General features: G+C 32.4%; 2 protein-coding genes, 1 non-coding gene and 1 pseudogene across 3 annotated transcripts; 1 reads left to right on the top strand and 3 right to left on the bottom strand.

Annotated features, from left to right (window-relative positions):
• Positions 1 to 3,849: 3,849 nt before the first annotated feature.
• On the bottom strand, positions 3,850 to 4,404 carry LOC148572890 (uncharacterized; annotated as a pseudogene).
• Positions 4,405 to 5,170: 766 nt separating this feature from the next.
• Positions 5,171 to 5,708, bottom strand: LOC110268656 (putative serine/threonine-protein kinase WNK4). Its single transcript, XM_021115244.2, has 2 exons — positions 5,525 to 5,708; positions 5,171 to 5,370 (listed from the first exon to the last, which is right to left on the bottom strand). Exons 1-2 carry the CDS (start codon positions 5,706 to 5,708, stop codon positions 5,171 to 5,173), a joined length of 384 nt encoding a protein of 127 aa, XP_020970903.1.
• A 5,435-nt stretch (positions 5,709 to 11,143) lies between these two features.
• Positions 11,144 to 12,828, bottom strand: LOC107623863 (ras-related protein RABA3). The gene is made up of 2 exons (XM_016326260.3): positions 12,486 to 12,828; positions 11,144 to 11,697 (listed from the first exon to the last, which is right to left on the bottom strand). The coding sequence occupies exons 1-2, from the start codon at positions 12,767 to 12,769 to the stop codon at positions 11,220 to 11,222; spliced, it is 762 nt and encodes a 253-aa protein (XP_016181746.1). The 5' UTR covers positions 12,770 to 12,828; the 3' UTR covers positions 11,144 to 11,219.
• Positions 12,829 to 15,509: 2,681 nt separating this feature from the next.
• On the top strand, positions 15,510 to 15,582 carry TRNAE-CUC (transfer RNA glutamic acid (anticodon CUC)). Its single transcript has one exon. It is a non-coding gene; the product is annotated as a tRNA-Glu (tRNA).
• The last annotated feature ends 311 nt before the right edge of the window (positions 15,583 to 15,893 follow it).

Raw genomic sequence — 15,893 nt, 5'->3', positions numbered from 1 at the left:
CACAAGGCACTTATCAATGTCTTGATTGAACGGTGGCGCCCAAAAACTCTTACATTTCACCTTCCATACGTTGAATGCACAATTATCTTGGAAGATATTGTAATAATTTTTGGACTCTCCACAGATGATTTATCGGTGTCAGGATTTACAAATAGCAACCGTAGTAGCCTTGAAAGTGAATTTATGATACAATTTGTGACAATACCTACTGCAGTTGATCATAAAAAAAGTGGTGTCAAACTTTCATAACTCTGCACCCTAATATGTAAATATTAGATTTTGAATATACAAGTAATATGCAATTTTTTAATTGGCTGATTTTTATTATCCTCTAGCATAAAAACAACAAAAATAATAATAAAAGTAAATACTTATATTAGTTCCTGAAGAATTTTAAATTAAATATTTTTATCTGCAATAAATTTTTATTCATTAGAAATTTTTAAAAATTTATTTTCGTTGGATAAATTGGTCCTACCGTCACTTTAATATATATATATTTTGTACAAATAAGAGGTAAATATTAAATCGGTACTCGAAAGATTTTAGCGTTGATAAAAGGGTACTTAATTTTTGTTATTGACAAAATAGTCTCTAAATGATCTAAAAATTTGACAAGTGTATCCTTATCCTCGCCGGAGCACATTTCCGACGAGAAGGGTGCTGAGGTGGCCACCGAAAAATTCAAGGTAGAATTTTTAATTAATTAATTATCCAGTCCAACCTGAAAAATCTAAAATTCTCCTTTCTGAACCCTAATCCCCCCTCCCTTCCCCTTTGAACCCTAACCCTCCATCTCCAACGCACTCTCTCACTCATGAGTTGCCATAAATCTGAAAATCCTCTTGAACCCTAATCCAGAAAAAGATCCTCCCTCCCTATCACACTCTCACTTTTTTAACCATGAATTGTCCCAAATTTACAGATTAATCTACAATTCAAAAAGATTAATAACAATAAAGCTCAGAAAAATACAAATAGATTCATATACAATAATCAAAATAAAATAAAGCTCAACACAGACACCATAGAAGTAAGAGGCAGATTTAGACTAGGCCAGATGAATAACACCAGAGAAAGAAGAGGCACGACACAGTGGAGTCAAGACGGAACACAGACAGAGGAGGCAGGGAGCGACTGGCGGCGAGCAGCAAGCAGAGGTGACAGAGATGAGGCCGATGAGTGACACGCTGCTGCTAAGTGTGTCTATTCCTATGCTTGACCACAAGGAGGGAAGCGAACCACCGCAAAGCCATTCCGATGAGGTGACGCTGAGGAGACAACAGTGAAGGTGCAAGGACGACGGAGAGTGGGTTTAGGCAAAGCAACAGCGGTGAAGGTGCACGAACGATGAGATGCCAACGGAGGAGACACACGACATAGAAGTTGGCGAACGCAGAAGACCTGGCGACAAGATGGCAACCGTGCAGTGTCGATAACAGCGACTCTGTGAGACTGAGAAGGTTGAACTCTACTGTCGTTTTGAGAGAGTGTGAGAGAGTGCGTTGGGGAGGGGATTAGGGTTCAAAGGAGAAAGGAAGGGAATTATGGTTCATAACAGAGGCATTTTTTATTTAACAGGTTGAACTGGGTAATTAATTAAAAATTCTACCTTAAATATTTTGGTGGCCACTCTAACATCATTTTCGTCGGAAATATGTTCTGGCGAGTTTAGGGATATTCTTGTCAAGTTTTAAAATCATTTAAAGATTATTTTGTCAATAACAAAAATTAGGTACTATTTTATCAGTGTCAAAATCTTTCGAATACCAATTTAGTATCTCGTACAAATAATAACTCTCCTTTTAAAATGATAGAAAAATTAATTTGTCAAATAAAGTTCACTCTCGAGTACTAAAATAGTTACTCATCAAAATTGTTTTGAAACTACTTTAAAATGTTACTATTTTTCCCCTTTAAACTTTAAAGTGCATGTTTACAAGTGACTGTAAATATCTTCATAAAAATAAGGGTTCTGCTACTATGTAGAAGGGAGATTCTTTTAACACATAAAAACTACGTGTCGATCAATGATATAGGTAGTGTCATACCAAAAAATAGTAAACCAATACATAATAGAACAGCAGCGTCCATATGAGATCCATACAATTAGAGTTCTGCAATCAGTAGGCCCCACATATTTTTTTAATTTATGCCTAATAAAATTTGTTAAATACTTAAATTTACTAGTAACTACCATTAAAAACGAACATTTATATATGCATAAAAATACAAAAAGCCTTTTAGAAAAATTATAAAATTTTAAATAAATTTCATTATTCTATTTATCGCTAACAAAGACCTACAAAACCAATGAATAATAGCTCAAATGGTACAGACTCCCCATACTCAATTAAAAGGTTGCGGGTTCGAGTCTCCTATCTTTTCAAATTTTGCCAATGAGTAATAGCTCAAATGGCATAGTCTCCCCATACTCAATTAAGAGGTTGCGGGTTCGAGTCTCCTATCGTTGGTAAAAAAAAAAAAACAAAGACCTACAAATAAAAATTATTAGTTTTTTTATCCCTGCTAATAATAACAAAATGTAAATTCTTTAAAATAATTATATTTTATATAAACGATATACTTATTATCAAATTTTAGAAAAAAATATATAGTAAACAATTTATTTTAGAAAAATCAAAATACACGAGAAATAAAAATATACTTATTAATTATCATATTTTATAAATAAAAATATATAATATTTTAATTTGGACTGACAATATGTATTTTATTTGTGGGTATTTGACCTTATTCAATTCAATTGGATATAGTTATTTATCCGATCCGCTACAAATAAAATGGAGTGTGGATAGAATTTGCTTGTAGATAGGATCGAATGCGAGTTCAGAGTAGATTCTATCCTATTTTACTAGTACTCTTAATATATTATATAATATATATTTAAAATTTAAAAATTATATATGTAGTGAATAAATATTAAACCTACAACCTTCTTTTTTTATAAAAACTCAAGATAATCACTAAGCTAATTATTTAAAGAATAATATTATAAAAATTTAGAATTAAAAAAAATGATAAGATATTTATTTTTATTTGTATTATTTTAATTTTATTAATAACTTGATGTTCGTGCTATTTGTAATTTTATTTTAGATTTTTTTAAGATTTTATTATTTTTAATTTTAATTTAAACTTTTTTTTCTATTTATAAAGTCAAACTAATTGTATGGTTATTATCTATTAATAAAGTCATCAAACCATGAGCAATTTACCATAATAAATAAAGTGGCTTTTAATATTACCAAAACACACATCTTACAAAACGAATACCAAAATGCATTTTTTTCATACACTATAAAAATCGCTACAGGGGTGTCGCAGTTTACGTTCAAAGCAAAACTAACATAATTCGCGATAGGAGTGTCGCGATTTATGTGTAAATGAGCAGTGTGCATAAACAAGACATACCAACTGTCCCAACCATAAATAACACACACATAAGTCCATGAAAAATAAACTAAGTACACACTAGTACATGACGCCTAAACATAAATAAACATAAATAAGGGATTAAAAAGTATCATCACATAATACAAAAGTACACGACAAACATAGGTTTCATCAATAAAAATATAAAATAAACAGCTACGGCTCCTACCTGTCCTCATCCTCCTCGTGAGCGTCATCCCCGAATGCGCCTAGGAGATGCGACCTTGTACTACATCAAGCGGCCCGTCTCACTCTGGCTGGCCTTTGATGCTGCTGTGCTGGAGAAACGACAGGCATGCCCACACCATATGTAGATGGAGGCGTCCCTCCCATGCTAAACCAACTGTCATACGGGCTACTAGCAGGCTCATTCAGGTCTACATGAAAGTGTGGCTAGGGCTGGTACCCCGGAGGGTCTGACATCTGCGGCTGGTACCACTGAATCTCCTCCATTTGTGGGCGGTACCCTTCCACAACGTCCATTATCTGGGGCTGGTACTCCGGCATCTGATCCAGTGGGGTCTGGTGCTGAAAGGGCAGAGGGTCGTCATCTCGAATGAGATCTGTAAAGTCGGAATAGAACTGTGAACTGCCGACCTGATGGTCCATATCCATCGTGAACGTCGGGCCCGCCAGGTCATCATACATCTGTCTATCGATCTCATGGTATATCTGGGAGCTCGAAACATGTGTAAAAGGAACCTCCTAGAATCCAGCCCTTGCCTGCTTAGTGGGTCTATCACCAGGACTACCAGATGCAACCCCTAATGCACCACCCCGAGGTCGAGGACGGCCATGCCGGACACGGTGATAAGCATGTCCTCCTCCATCGCCACCAGCTGTGTCATCCTGAATCTTTTCATCCAGCCATCGCCACTCCCGGTTTGTAGCCCGGGTACCAATGCGTCGTTGCCTCTCCACGCACCTGTTATTAGGCACATCCAGCATCGGAACCCTAGAAGGCACCTGTAACGAACCTCTCTGAACAACATCCTGACTGATCTCCTCCGCCCTAGGATCGGCAAACAACTCTTGAAACCACTCCCACGCCGGTTTGCCTTCATCCATCAGCTTCTCAAAATCAGTAAGGCACCCGAATACAGGTAAACCATCCACGGGCAGCCCCAGCTGGTATACTACATCCTGTAGCGTGATGGTGCACTCTCTGAAAGGCATATGAAAGGTATGCATTTCAGGACGCCACCTCTCAATGAAAGCGCTAACTAAGGGCTCGTCCAACTAGAACCACCTCGCGTTAAGCCTTGTCGGGTGGTACAAACCAGCCCTCTCTAGATAGGGTATGATCCTGTCATGCAGAGGCATGTTCTGCTGCCTCCAAACACTATAAATACACCTAGTCGGCTGTAGCATGTGACAGAAGAAACCAAACAAATAAAAATTCCAACACTAACAAGTTTAGTCCTTTTACTATAAAAGGAAACAGAAACTAAACTTATAATTTTAAATTAAAGTTAATAAAAGTATCTAATACGACTGACATATTTAATTTAAAGTAATCTAAAACAAAAAATATAATATTAAAGTTTAAATAGGTAACAAACAATTCCTATTTTCTAATCATAGAACCTTCTCTCAATGTATTGTGTTCGGAGAAGTCATCTCGACCAACAACCGGCTCGGAGGGAACATCGTTTGGGACAGAACTCCATAGACCTGCCATTGTTTGGCCATCTATATTTGTTGACCTACTGTATTAAATTGATTCGCCAAGTGAGCAACGAGTAGATGAAGGCTTCCACCAAGGTAGAAGCTTAAATACCAAGTAATCGATAAGGTCAATTATGAAGGCTACATCATGATCTGCAAGCTCCAAATGTTCGACCATCTTTGATGCCACCGCGAGAGCAGTATCTGTATCAAAGTAGAAGAGAAAATGTATATTCCTTACTCCACCTGGATGTAACACAACAAGAGACTTCTTAGCATTAATTTACAATTATTTACTATTTGTAGTTAGATTAAAGTATTCCTCTGGATTGGAGAGAACTAGAGAAGTACATGGTAGACAGGTAAATAAGAGAGCCAAGGAAAAGAGGGTGATACTCACCATTAGTATCAGCAATTCGCAAGGTCAATGATATCGAGTTATCATCATTTTTGGCTCCTGTCAACCTAAACTCGTTGTTCTTATTTGTCCTCTTAACTTCGAAAACAGGACTATGCACACCGCCTTTGTTGCTTCCGGCATCACTGCTTGCATAATTCTGTCTGCCCTCATTATCTATGTCCATGGATAGGCGAGACCTGCTACGACCTAGCCTAGGACCATTCTCAACTTGCAGGAACGGATCTTTAAGAAGCTCCTCTGCTGACAAAATTCAATAAAATTTGTAGAAATGATTCAAGATTTTAATTCAAATTAATTAAATACTAAATCTTATAATTTTAAAATTTAAATCTAAATTTAAATACCTAAATCACAAGCCTTGGAAAAATATTATACAAAATACATTAACTGAAAATAACCAAACTAACCTCTTCGTTTATGCTGCAGCAACGTGCGCAACGCCGTTGAGCCTGTAAAGACTGCGTTCGTGCGCCATAGTCTTGCCCCCAACAAGCTCAAACAATCCACACTTTTCTCTCTTCCTCTCTCTACAAAACCTCTCATTCTCTCTCTAAAAACCTGAAAACAACCACAAATGAAGAATCCGCAATACCCTGAAACGTATTTATACTAAAGTATAAACCGCTGGACTCCTGTACCAGTTTATGCTCACTGCTCATTCACACATAAACCGCGATACCCCTATCGCGAATTATGTTAGTTTTGCCTTGAACGTAAACTGCGACACCCCTATAGCAGTTTACGTACATTTATAAATCGTGGGTCTCCTGTCACAGTTTACATAATTTATAAAAAAAAATATTTCGGTATCTATTTTGTAAAATGTGTATTTTGATAATATTAAAACTCTATTTATTATGATAAATTACCCCCAAATCATACTAATCTACACTACTCACTGTGAAGTAGTTACTCCTAAGTTACGGACTTTGTGCTTAATAAGCTACAACTTTTGATGAACAACTGTCAAAATGAATGACGACCAAATGCTGAACATTGGCTACATAATCACACGTATATTCTATATGTGTAGAATCAAATGACTTTCTACACATTAGCAGAACCCTAAAAATAAATAAATAAATAAATAGTGATTGAAGAGTCAAGTACTTAACTTAACCAACTAGATCAACTCCAAGATAATGGCTTTAAGTAAACACATACAAGTGGCAAGTAATATACATGATCGTGACCCCTTTTATTTTTATTTTTACTTTTTCGTTCTTATTTATTTCCATAATATCTTAGGGGCCAATTAATATGTTATGGTTTCGTCACTCACACTCTTCTCGAGAGCCGCATATTCTTTCTTTTTGAGTGAATAGTATTGCATATTCTTGTCTTGGATAAACATTAGAATATCCAATTCCTAAATAAATACATGGTAACTTCAAAATAAATGTGTGTATATGAGTATATCACAAATTTATCTATACACGAAATGTCTAGTTGGAACGTGCTGGGAAGTGAATGAATTGACTCAGTAGACTTATAGCATTAACTATTCAATTGCTCCTTTAATAAAAAAGAGTATCACATCAAATTTCTTTATTTTTATTTTATTCAAATACCTTACCATTTTTTATCTTCAAATTTTATTAATTTTTAAATAAATACAAAAATAAAGTATTATTTTAATCTTTAACTTTCAACTCTTAATTTGATCCTAACATTTCAAATATCCTAATTCTATCCCGAAAAATTTCAAATAATTTTAATGTGGTTCTATCATTAAATTTAGCACTAATAATTAACGGAATAAATGACGTGAAGGTTAATAACGTTACTAATTGTTAGAAAATCTGAAATTCAATAAGAACCTATCTAACAATAGAAGTACAAAAATTTTTTTTTTTTACAATCTGTGCGATTAAATAAGTAATACCAAAGGTACTTCAATTAGCAAATATAATAGCAGAAATTAAATAATCAAACACCAGAATTTTATTGTGGAAAAACCCGTAAAAGAGAGACAAAAAATTCACGGGACCTAGTCCAGCAAAATCATCTACTATCAAAATAATGGGTACACAATCAGTCTTCCTAATGGTACTAGGACATCTCAACAATCAACAAAATACATCATTAAAACTGATAGAATCAACATAAACCCTCCACAAATGTGGATATCTCAAATCAGAAAAAAAAAAATACAATACATGTAACAAGTTATATCCTAATGTTCATTTCTATATCAGAAATAACATACTAAAATTTTATAAAAAAATAGAACAAATTTACCAGTTCAATCGAATTAAAATGGCATACTATTTTTCTCCAATTTTCTTCTTCTCTCTCTCTCCCTCTCTCTCTTGTGGCTTATTAGCAACTTTTCTTTTTTTTTTTTAATTTGTGGGCCCCACTTAGTTGGGACCCACCAACAAATCTCTCCCTCACCAACTCAAGTGGGGATAGGCTATTCCACCAAACCCGCCTTTTCTTTGCAGGAATCAAACTTCACTATAGGTAAAATCTTAGTCATCATATCTGAACCGTTATCATCAGTATGGATCTTCTCAAGTGCATATGATTTCATCTCAACCGCTTGACGTATCCAATGATACCTCACCTCTATGTGCTTCGATCTGGAATGAAATGTCAGATTTTTGCTGAGATGTATAGCACTCTAATTGTCACAAAATAATGCAAACTTCTCTTGATTGATGTCTAACTTTTGTAGAAATTTCTTCATCCACAAGAGTTCCTTAGAAGCTTCAACAACAGCAATGTATTATGGCTCTGTAATAGACAAAACAACACATTTATGCAGTCGAGATTGTCACGACACAGCTCTCCCTGCAAAAGTCATCATATAACCAGAAGTAGACTTTCTTGAATTAAGATCTCCAGCCATATCCGCATCTGTGTAACTATCCAACACATGTTGGACACTCCCAAAGCATAAACAAACTCTGAAAGTGCTATTAAGGTATCTAAGAATCCACTTTACTGCTTGCCAGTGTTCCTTGCCAGGATTAGAGAGAAACTGACTAACAACTTCAACGGCATGAACAATATCCGTCCTGGTCCAAATCACAACATACATCAAACTGCTAACTGCATATGCATACGGAATCTTCTTCATTTCTGCTATCTTTTTTTCACTTGTAGGATATTGCCGCGAACTCAGCTTGAAAATAACTAGCAAGTGGAGTACTAATAGGTTTGGAATTACTCATACTAAACCTCTCTAAAGCCTTCTCAATATACTTCTTCTGTGACAACCACAGTTTTCCATTCTTCCTGTCACGAGTGATACTCATGCCAAGAATTTTTTTTGCAAGACCTAAATTTTTCATAGCAAAGGATCTGTTCAAGTCTTTCTTAAGACTTTCAATTTTCTTAGTATCATGACCAACAATCAACATGTCATCAACATAAAGTAAGAAAATTATAAAGTCACCATTAGAGAATTTCTTAACATACACACAATGATAAGAAGAAGTCTTACTATACACATGACCTTCCATGAAGGAATCAAACTTCAAGTACCACTGCCATGGTACTTGCTTCAACCCATATAAGTTCTTCTTCAACTTGCATACAAGATACTCCTTTTTTTTAACCTCGAAACCCTCTGATTGCTACACATAAATTTCTTTATTTATGTCACCGTGAAGGAATACAGCCTTCACATCAAGTTTCTCAACCTCTAAATTCAAGCTAGCAGCAAATCCAAGTACAACTTGAACAGAGGACATCTTCACAACTGGAGAGAAAATTTCCTCAAAATCAATACCTTTCTTTTACTCAAAACCTTTTACAACCAATCAAGTTTTGTACCTTGTCCGTGAGACATTTTCATTCGTTTTTAATTTGAACACCCATTTATTCTTGAATGCTCTTTTACCATTCGGTAGCATTAACAATTCAAACATATGATTCTCATGCAAGGATTTCATTTCTTCTTGTATGGCCTTCAACCAATCTTTCTTATGCTCATCAGACATAGCTTCCTGGTAATGCTCTGGCTCTCCAGTCTTAGTGTTCATCACATACTCATGAGGAGAGTATCTCTGAGAAGAATGATGCTCTCTAGTAATCTTCTCAATTCAGGCTTAACTGGTAGTTTAGGGGAGATTTCAACATCTGGTGAAACTTCTGCATCTGGCACCTCAGATTGAGGTATAGGTTCATCATGCAAATCATCACCGACATTATCAACTTGTACATCTTCCCCATCAACAGGAGGTCTAGTGAAAGGACCAAGTTCATCATCAGTAGAACGTCTAACAGTTATTGTTGGTTTATCTATCTTCTCAAAAACTTCAATAGTTTGGTCTTAAAAAAATCACATCTCGACTTCTAATTATTTTTTTACTCAACGAATCCCATAATTTGTAACAAAAAGTCTTCGTAACCATAACCCATGAAAATACACTGCTTTGACTTTCAATCAAGTTTGGACCTTTCATCTCTTGGAATGTGAACAAAATCCTTACAGTCGAACACTCCCAAGTGACTATAAGAGAAATAAACAACCAAAGCTCTATTTAATCAGCACAGAAATAAACAACCAAAGCTCTAGATACCACTTTATTGGGAAAACTGAGGTTCAATAAGAATCTATCTAATAATAAAAGCACTAAAAAAAATAATTTTTTCACAACTTGTGCGATTAAATACGCAATACCAAAGATACTCCAAACAACAAATATAATGGAAAAAGTTAAATAATCAAACACCAGAATTTTATCGTGGGAAAACCCCAAAAGAGGAACAAAAAATCCACGTAATCTAATCTAGTAAAATTTTCTACTATTAACATAATGGGTACACAATCAGTCTTTTTAGTGGTACTAGTGCATCTCAACAATCAACAAAATACATCTATCAAAATTGATGAAATCAATATAAACCCTCTACAAAAGTGGGTATCTCAAATCAGACAAAAAAAAAAAGGCAATATAAGTAATAAGTTATATCCTAATATTCATCTCTATACTAAAAATAACATTATAAAATTTCATTAGAAATAGAATAAATTTACTGGTTCAATCAAATTAAAATAGCATGCCTTTTTTCTCCAATTTTTTTTCTTCTCTCAGTCGAAGTTCTCTATTTCGTTTCTTTCTTTCAAAAAATGAAAGAAGCTTGACACACACTCTCTTTCTCTAAATCTCTCCCTTTTTACGGTGGCTTATTAGCTACTTTTATCTTTTTTAATTTGTAGGCCCCACTTAGTTGGGGACCCACCAACACTAATTAAATCATATATTCTTTCATGTGTTAGAAAAATATAACCAAAATTTTGTTGTAACACTTCTTCTCCTCAATTTTTTTTGTACAAAATTTCAAATTCTAACCATCAATCATCTAACACTTCAAAGTTAAAGAAAAAAAAATTTATATTAATGATCATTGGTGAATCGATCTTACTTACATATTGAAATTGAAAGCTATTGGCTCTTTAATAAGCGAATTGTTTGTATTAAATTTAATAATTGGACAATATTGAACCCATTTAAAATTTTTTTGGGATTAAATATAATGTTTAAAAGCTTTTTGAAACTGAAATTATTTAAAATGTTAGAAACTAAATTATAATTCGTCCCAAATATTAAAGACTAAAATAATCCTTTCCCCTGAACACAAATATCAATAAAAAGGACAATTAAATATTATATAATACCATCAAATATTTTTTTTCTTTCAACATTAACCTTTTCCAAGATCAACATGAGCATGAAGACAACTTCTTCATCTCACTAATTTCCAATTCATGACCTAAAATTACATCAATCTTAGATCCTTTAAGTGTGTTGCTACTATTATTACCACCATTACCAATAATGTCATCATCACCACTACCACATTCCAAACTTTTCTTCTTAGAAACAACCCTATTATGAATCTCTTGAAGCAATTTAAGAAAAGCACTTTCCACATTGTTACCATTGAGTGCTGAAGTCTCAGAGAAGAAAAGGCCTTGTTCTTCAGCAAATTCAATTGCATCTTCAGTTGACACCATTCTTAGGTCAACAAGGTCACATTTGTTACCAATTAACATGATCACAATGGAGCTATCTGCATGTGATCTTAGTTCTTCAATCCACCTTGTAACATGATCAAATGATTCTCTCTTTGTTATGTCATATACCAACATTGCCCCTAATGCTCCTCTGTAATATGCACTTGTCACTGCCCTGTACCTAATATATCATCAACAATACAATTTACAATTTAATAATTTACAGAAATTTCGGTTATATAACACTGAACAAATTAAAATTGCATTTTATAAAATATGGTACTCACTTTTTTTTTATATTTATAAAATTGATCACCTTAGACTTATAAAGAGGTCAGTTTAATTTGAGTGTAGCAATTCATGACATGTTGTGTTTATGTAATATCACTTAGTCTCATAAAAGATCAACAAAAATTACACTTTACATTATATTAAGAGTAATGTTACCTAATCAATAAAATTTATCATTTTGAACAACATTTGACCAACTAGAAATTTTTTTTATTGATCGAATGTTGATTAAAAATAATAAACATTTATTAGTCATATAAGTATATAACATTATTGCTCAAACAAATATGTATCATTATTTATATAAAAAGGTCAATTCCACTATTAATATAAAATGTCTGAGTAGAAGTAATATTTTAGTCATGAAAAAGTATAGGGTACCAACATATTATCTGTGAACTTATTGCCAATAATAATTAGTTATTATATTTTAAACACATATATAAAGAGACACATCCATAAAATATATCTATAAAGACACTTCTATTAAACACAATCATAAAAAATACATTTTTATTAGACACATCCACAAAGACACTTTCATTAAACACAGTTATAAATAAGAGCTGGCAGAAGTTGGCAGAAATTCTGTTGGTAACGTAGTGAGATTGTTTAGTTATACTATTTTATTTAAGGATTTAACTAAAAAAAGAAAGGAAAAAAAAAACATGAATGAACCTTTCTTGGCCAGCAGTATCCCAGATCTGAGCCTTGATGACTTTGCCATTAATGGTGAGAGTCCTAGTTTGGAACTCAACACCAATGGTTGACTTAGAGTCAAAGCAAAACTCATTCTTTGCAAACCTTGAGAGCATTTGAGTCTTTCCCACTGATGAATCTCCAATCACCACAACCTTAAACACATAATCTATTTTCTCATTCACATCATCATCATAATACCCTATTATTTTCTCACTCTCATTATATTGTTTTTTTTCAGCCTCAACACCATTCATTTTCATGTCAAGAACACTAAGAAGCTTGAAATAAAAAGGTAATAACTATGTGTTTGTTGGTCTAAGTCTTTAATTGGTCCTAGTGTAGAGCATTTAAATGCAACTTTGATTCTAAAGTTTTTGGTCTTGGTGGGGAAAAAAGAAAGAGCAAGATAAGGTAGTTGTTGAATCACTAGTGTGAAATTATTATTAAATAAAACAATATCATAATGATATGTGAAGTAAAAATTATTCAGGAAATTGAATTTTAATTTGTGAGAGTGATTGATTTTTAGTATACGCATAATATTTTTATAATGAATTAATTTTATGCTGAAGGTAGAATATTTAATTAATATATTTTTTGGTAGAACATGTAGTGAGGTGCTAATAAATATTTGTTCTTCCATTTTATTGTAAAATTAATTCCCACAAAATATAATTTTTAAAATAATCCTTATTTAAAATTTTGTTTTGTAAATAATTATTTTTTATTATTTTTAGTTTAACAATATTAAAAGAAAACTAAACCAAAGAATAGGCAATGAAATGTGGGCCAGCTTTTGTCTCACAATTTTAATATTATTTGGAACTATTATTGGACTCTATTGCCTTGAACATTGATGGTTTTCTGTTGCTGATGTATTATAGTACTTCAGTAAATGGTTGAATTCTTTTTAGGCAAAAAAGGGAAACCATAAGTAGGAATTGATCAAAATTTTCTAAAAAGTAGTTATGGCGATGTTTTTAAAAGAGTCAATCGATTTTATAAAATTTGTATTATTATGTTTAACGATTTTATGATTTAAATTTTATTAAAATTTTATATTTTATGTACTTAATTTATTTTTTTTATTTTACATAAAATCTCAATTTTCTTTACCTTGGTTATGGTGGTGATGTTTATTAATTATTATGTCTCATGTTATAGAACTATGAATCTTCATTTGTTGAATATGGTTGAGCTGTCTAGTTTCATATCACTCTTTTTCTTTTCCTTAATTTAAGGCTTAATGCATGGATGGAGATAATTACTTTTCCTTTTCCACCAATTTTACCACCTTTTTTTCCCTTTTTTTTTTTTTTTTCTCTTTTGCTTTCCCCTAATTAATATCATTGTTTATATCTTGCAAATGCTATGCTTTAATAGTCTAATCATTTAAGAATTTTCCTTGAATGTTTTATTAGGGTGTGGCCTTGGACATTGATGAACCAGCTCATGCATCAAAATGCTAAAGATTAATCAAGTACTTTCTTTGAACATCATATTATATTGTTGTGTTCTTGCATTGTTATTTCCCCCCTCAAGGTGAAATAAATGGAAATATAGTGAACCCTAATAATTCTTTGTCTGTTTTAACTTTTAATGTATATTTAAAAGAACAATAAAATAATTAAAAGATTAGTTTCTTTTATATTTATCAGCAGTATTCAAATTATGTTATTAAGACAACTTTATTACTTATCACTCGAGTAATGCAATGTTGGTTATTGAATGTACTTATATATCATAAACAATTAATACAAAGAATATAGTACTTATAGCATCATATGAAAAAAATGCTAGATTAAAAAAGGAAAAAAAAAGTTTAATTATAATTGATTTTCAACTTTTATCATATATGAATTTTATATTTTTTTTATTAAAAAATATTAGACTTTTATTTTTTATTTTATCAATTTTTTATTTTTAAAAAATTTGATCCAAATCATATAAATTTGTAGTAATTTATTGCACTAACAAAAATAAGTGATGTATATTGTATTTTTTTTTAGTCGTTCACAATGTTCTCTAGTTCCAATATGAATTCTATTTAAGAATTTGTTGTTAGTCAATGAATTACTTTATATATAAAATGGAATTTAAATTTATAATACGTATTTAAATGGATAAATTAGCTGACTGCTCAACCAAACCAAGTTAGTTTGGTGTATTTTATTTTATATTTGTGTATTGGCCTATATCTCTATAAGGTAATAGCTAACATAATATTAGAGAGATTGTATGGTATAAATTGAAAGAAAAAAAAATCCACACATATAGATGTTGTGTGGCATCATTTAATTTATACCCAACATCTGGCTTTTTGAAGTTTTTGTGCAATTTAGGGGCGTCGTGGGATGATTGACACTCGTTGGAATATATTATTTGTTTTGCGATTAAGCTTTGCTTATGGGAGGGATTTTCTTTTAAACTCAAACCAACTCTTTATTTTTTATCAAACAATAATTGTATGCACAAGATAAAATTTAAATTTTCGATAATTATTTAAATAAATTAGTAAGCAAATCTTAGACTAACTCAACTTAGTTATCTTAAATCAAGTTATTTTTGTTTTTGTCAATTGAATTGAACAGCCTTCAATTCCAGACATTACAAATTTATCTACACTACATTCACATACACAATACTTAAGGTTCCATCCACTACTTAATCTAACCAAATTTTGAACTGGTATGCACTTGTTACGAAACATACATGATAATCATTAGATCAAAGCCTTGGGTATAACTAAGTTGTATTTTTTTTTTTTTTTTTTTTGGAACTGTGCAACTAAGTTGTTCAATCAAGCTATTGTTATTTTCTAAATGGATTGGATCTGTTAGCCCCACACTTTTGTCTTATTGCTTTTTTTTCCCCCAACTTCATATTTTTTTAACATTAAAAGATTTGGGCTGGTCCTTTTTATCTAATCATAGACATGTGTCCCAAAAATAAATTATTATACAATGTTTTCAAAATAAATAATTACGACATGAACATCAATCCGTTGTAGTCTAGTTGGTCAGGATATTCGGCTCTCACCCGAAAGACCCGGGTTCAAGTCCCGGCAACGGAATATATTTTTGTATTTGACTCTTGTTTTTCTGAACTTTCAGTTCCGCTGAACCTGTAGATGGCACGCCAGGTGTTCGACGGAATGTTTGTAACTGTTGATGAAATTTTTTCGACAACCTTAATGTGATCAAGGCGAAAGTACTGGCATAATTGGTTTATAATTACTCACTAAGTATAAATAAACAAATATTAGATTGAACTTTGTTCAAGTGTCATGAAATGTGTTACTTTTTGAAGACGGTTTAAGGCCTTAAGCTTCCATCATAATTAAGTTAAACCATATTTTGAATACAATTCCTTATATCATTGTTA

The sequence above is a fragment of the Arachis ipaensis genome, chromosome B2 (assembly GCF_059453495.1).
Source record: "Arachis ipaensis isolate K30076 ecotype BB chromosome B2, ASM5945349v1, whole genome shotgun sequence".
Classification (NCBI taxonomy): domain Eukaryota; kingdom Viridiplantae; phylum Streptophyta; class Magnoliopsida; order Fabales; family Fabaceae; genus Arachis; species Arachis ipaensis.
Note: the sequence above shows the minus strand (reverse complement) of the source record. Positions and strands in the feature narration are given on the sequence as shown.

Coding starts and splice junctions, on each gene's coding strand:
- LOC110268656 (XM_021115244.2), bottom strand. CDS start 5,708: ATGGACATAGATAATGAGGGCAGACAGAATTATGCAAGCAGTGATGCC. Junction 5,371..5,524: donor GCGAATTGCTGATACTAATG/GTGAGTATCACC, acceptor TGTTACATCCAG/GTGGAGTAAGGAATATACAT.
- LOC107623863 (XM_016326260.3), bottom strand. CDS start 12,769: ATGAAAATGAATGGTGTTGAGGCTGAAAAAAAACAATATAATGAGAGT. Junction 11,698..12,485: donor GATACTGCTGGCCAAGAAAG/GTTCATTCATGT, acceptor ATGATATATTAG/GTACAGGGCAGTGACAAGTG.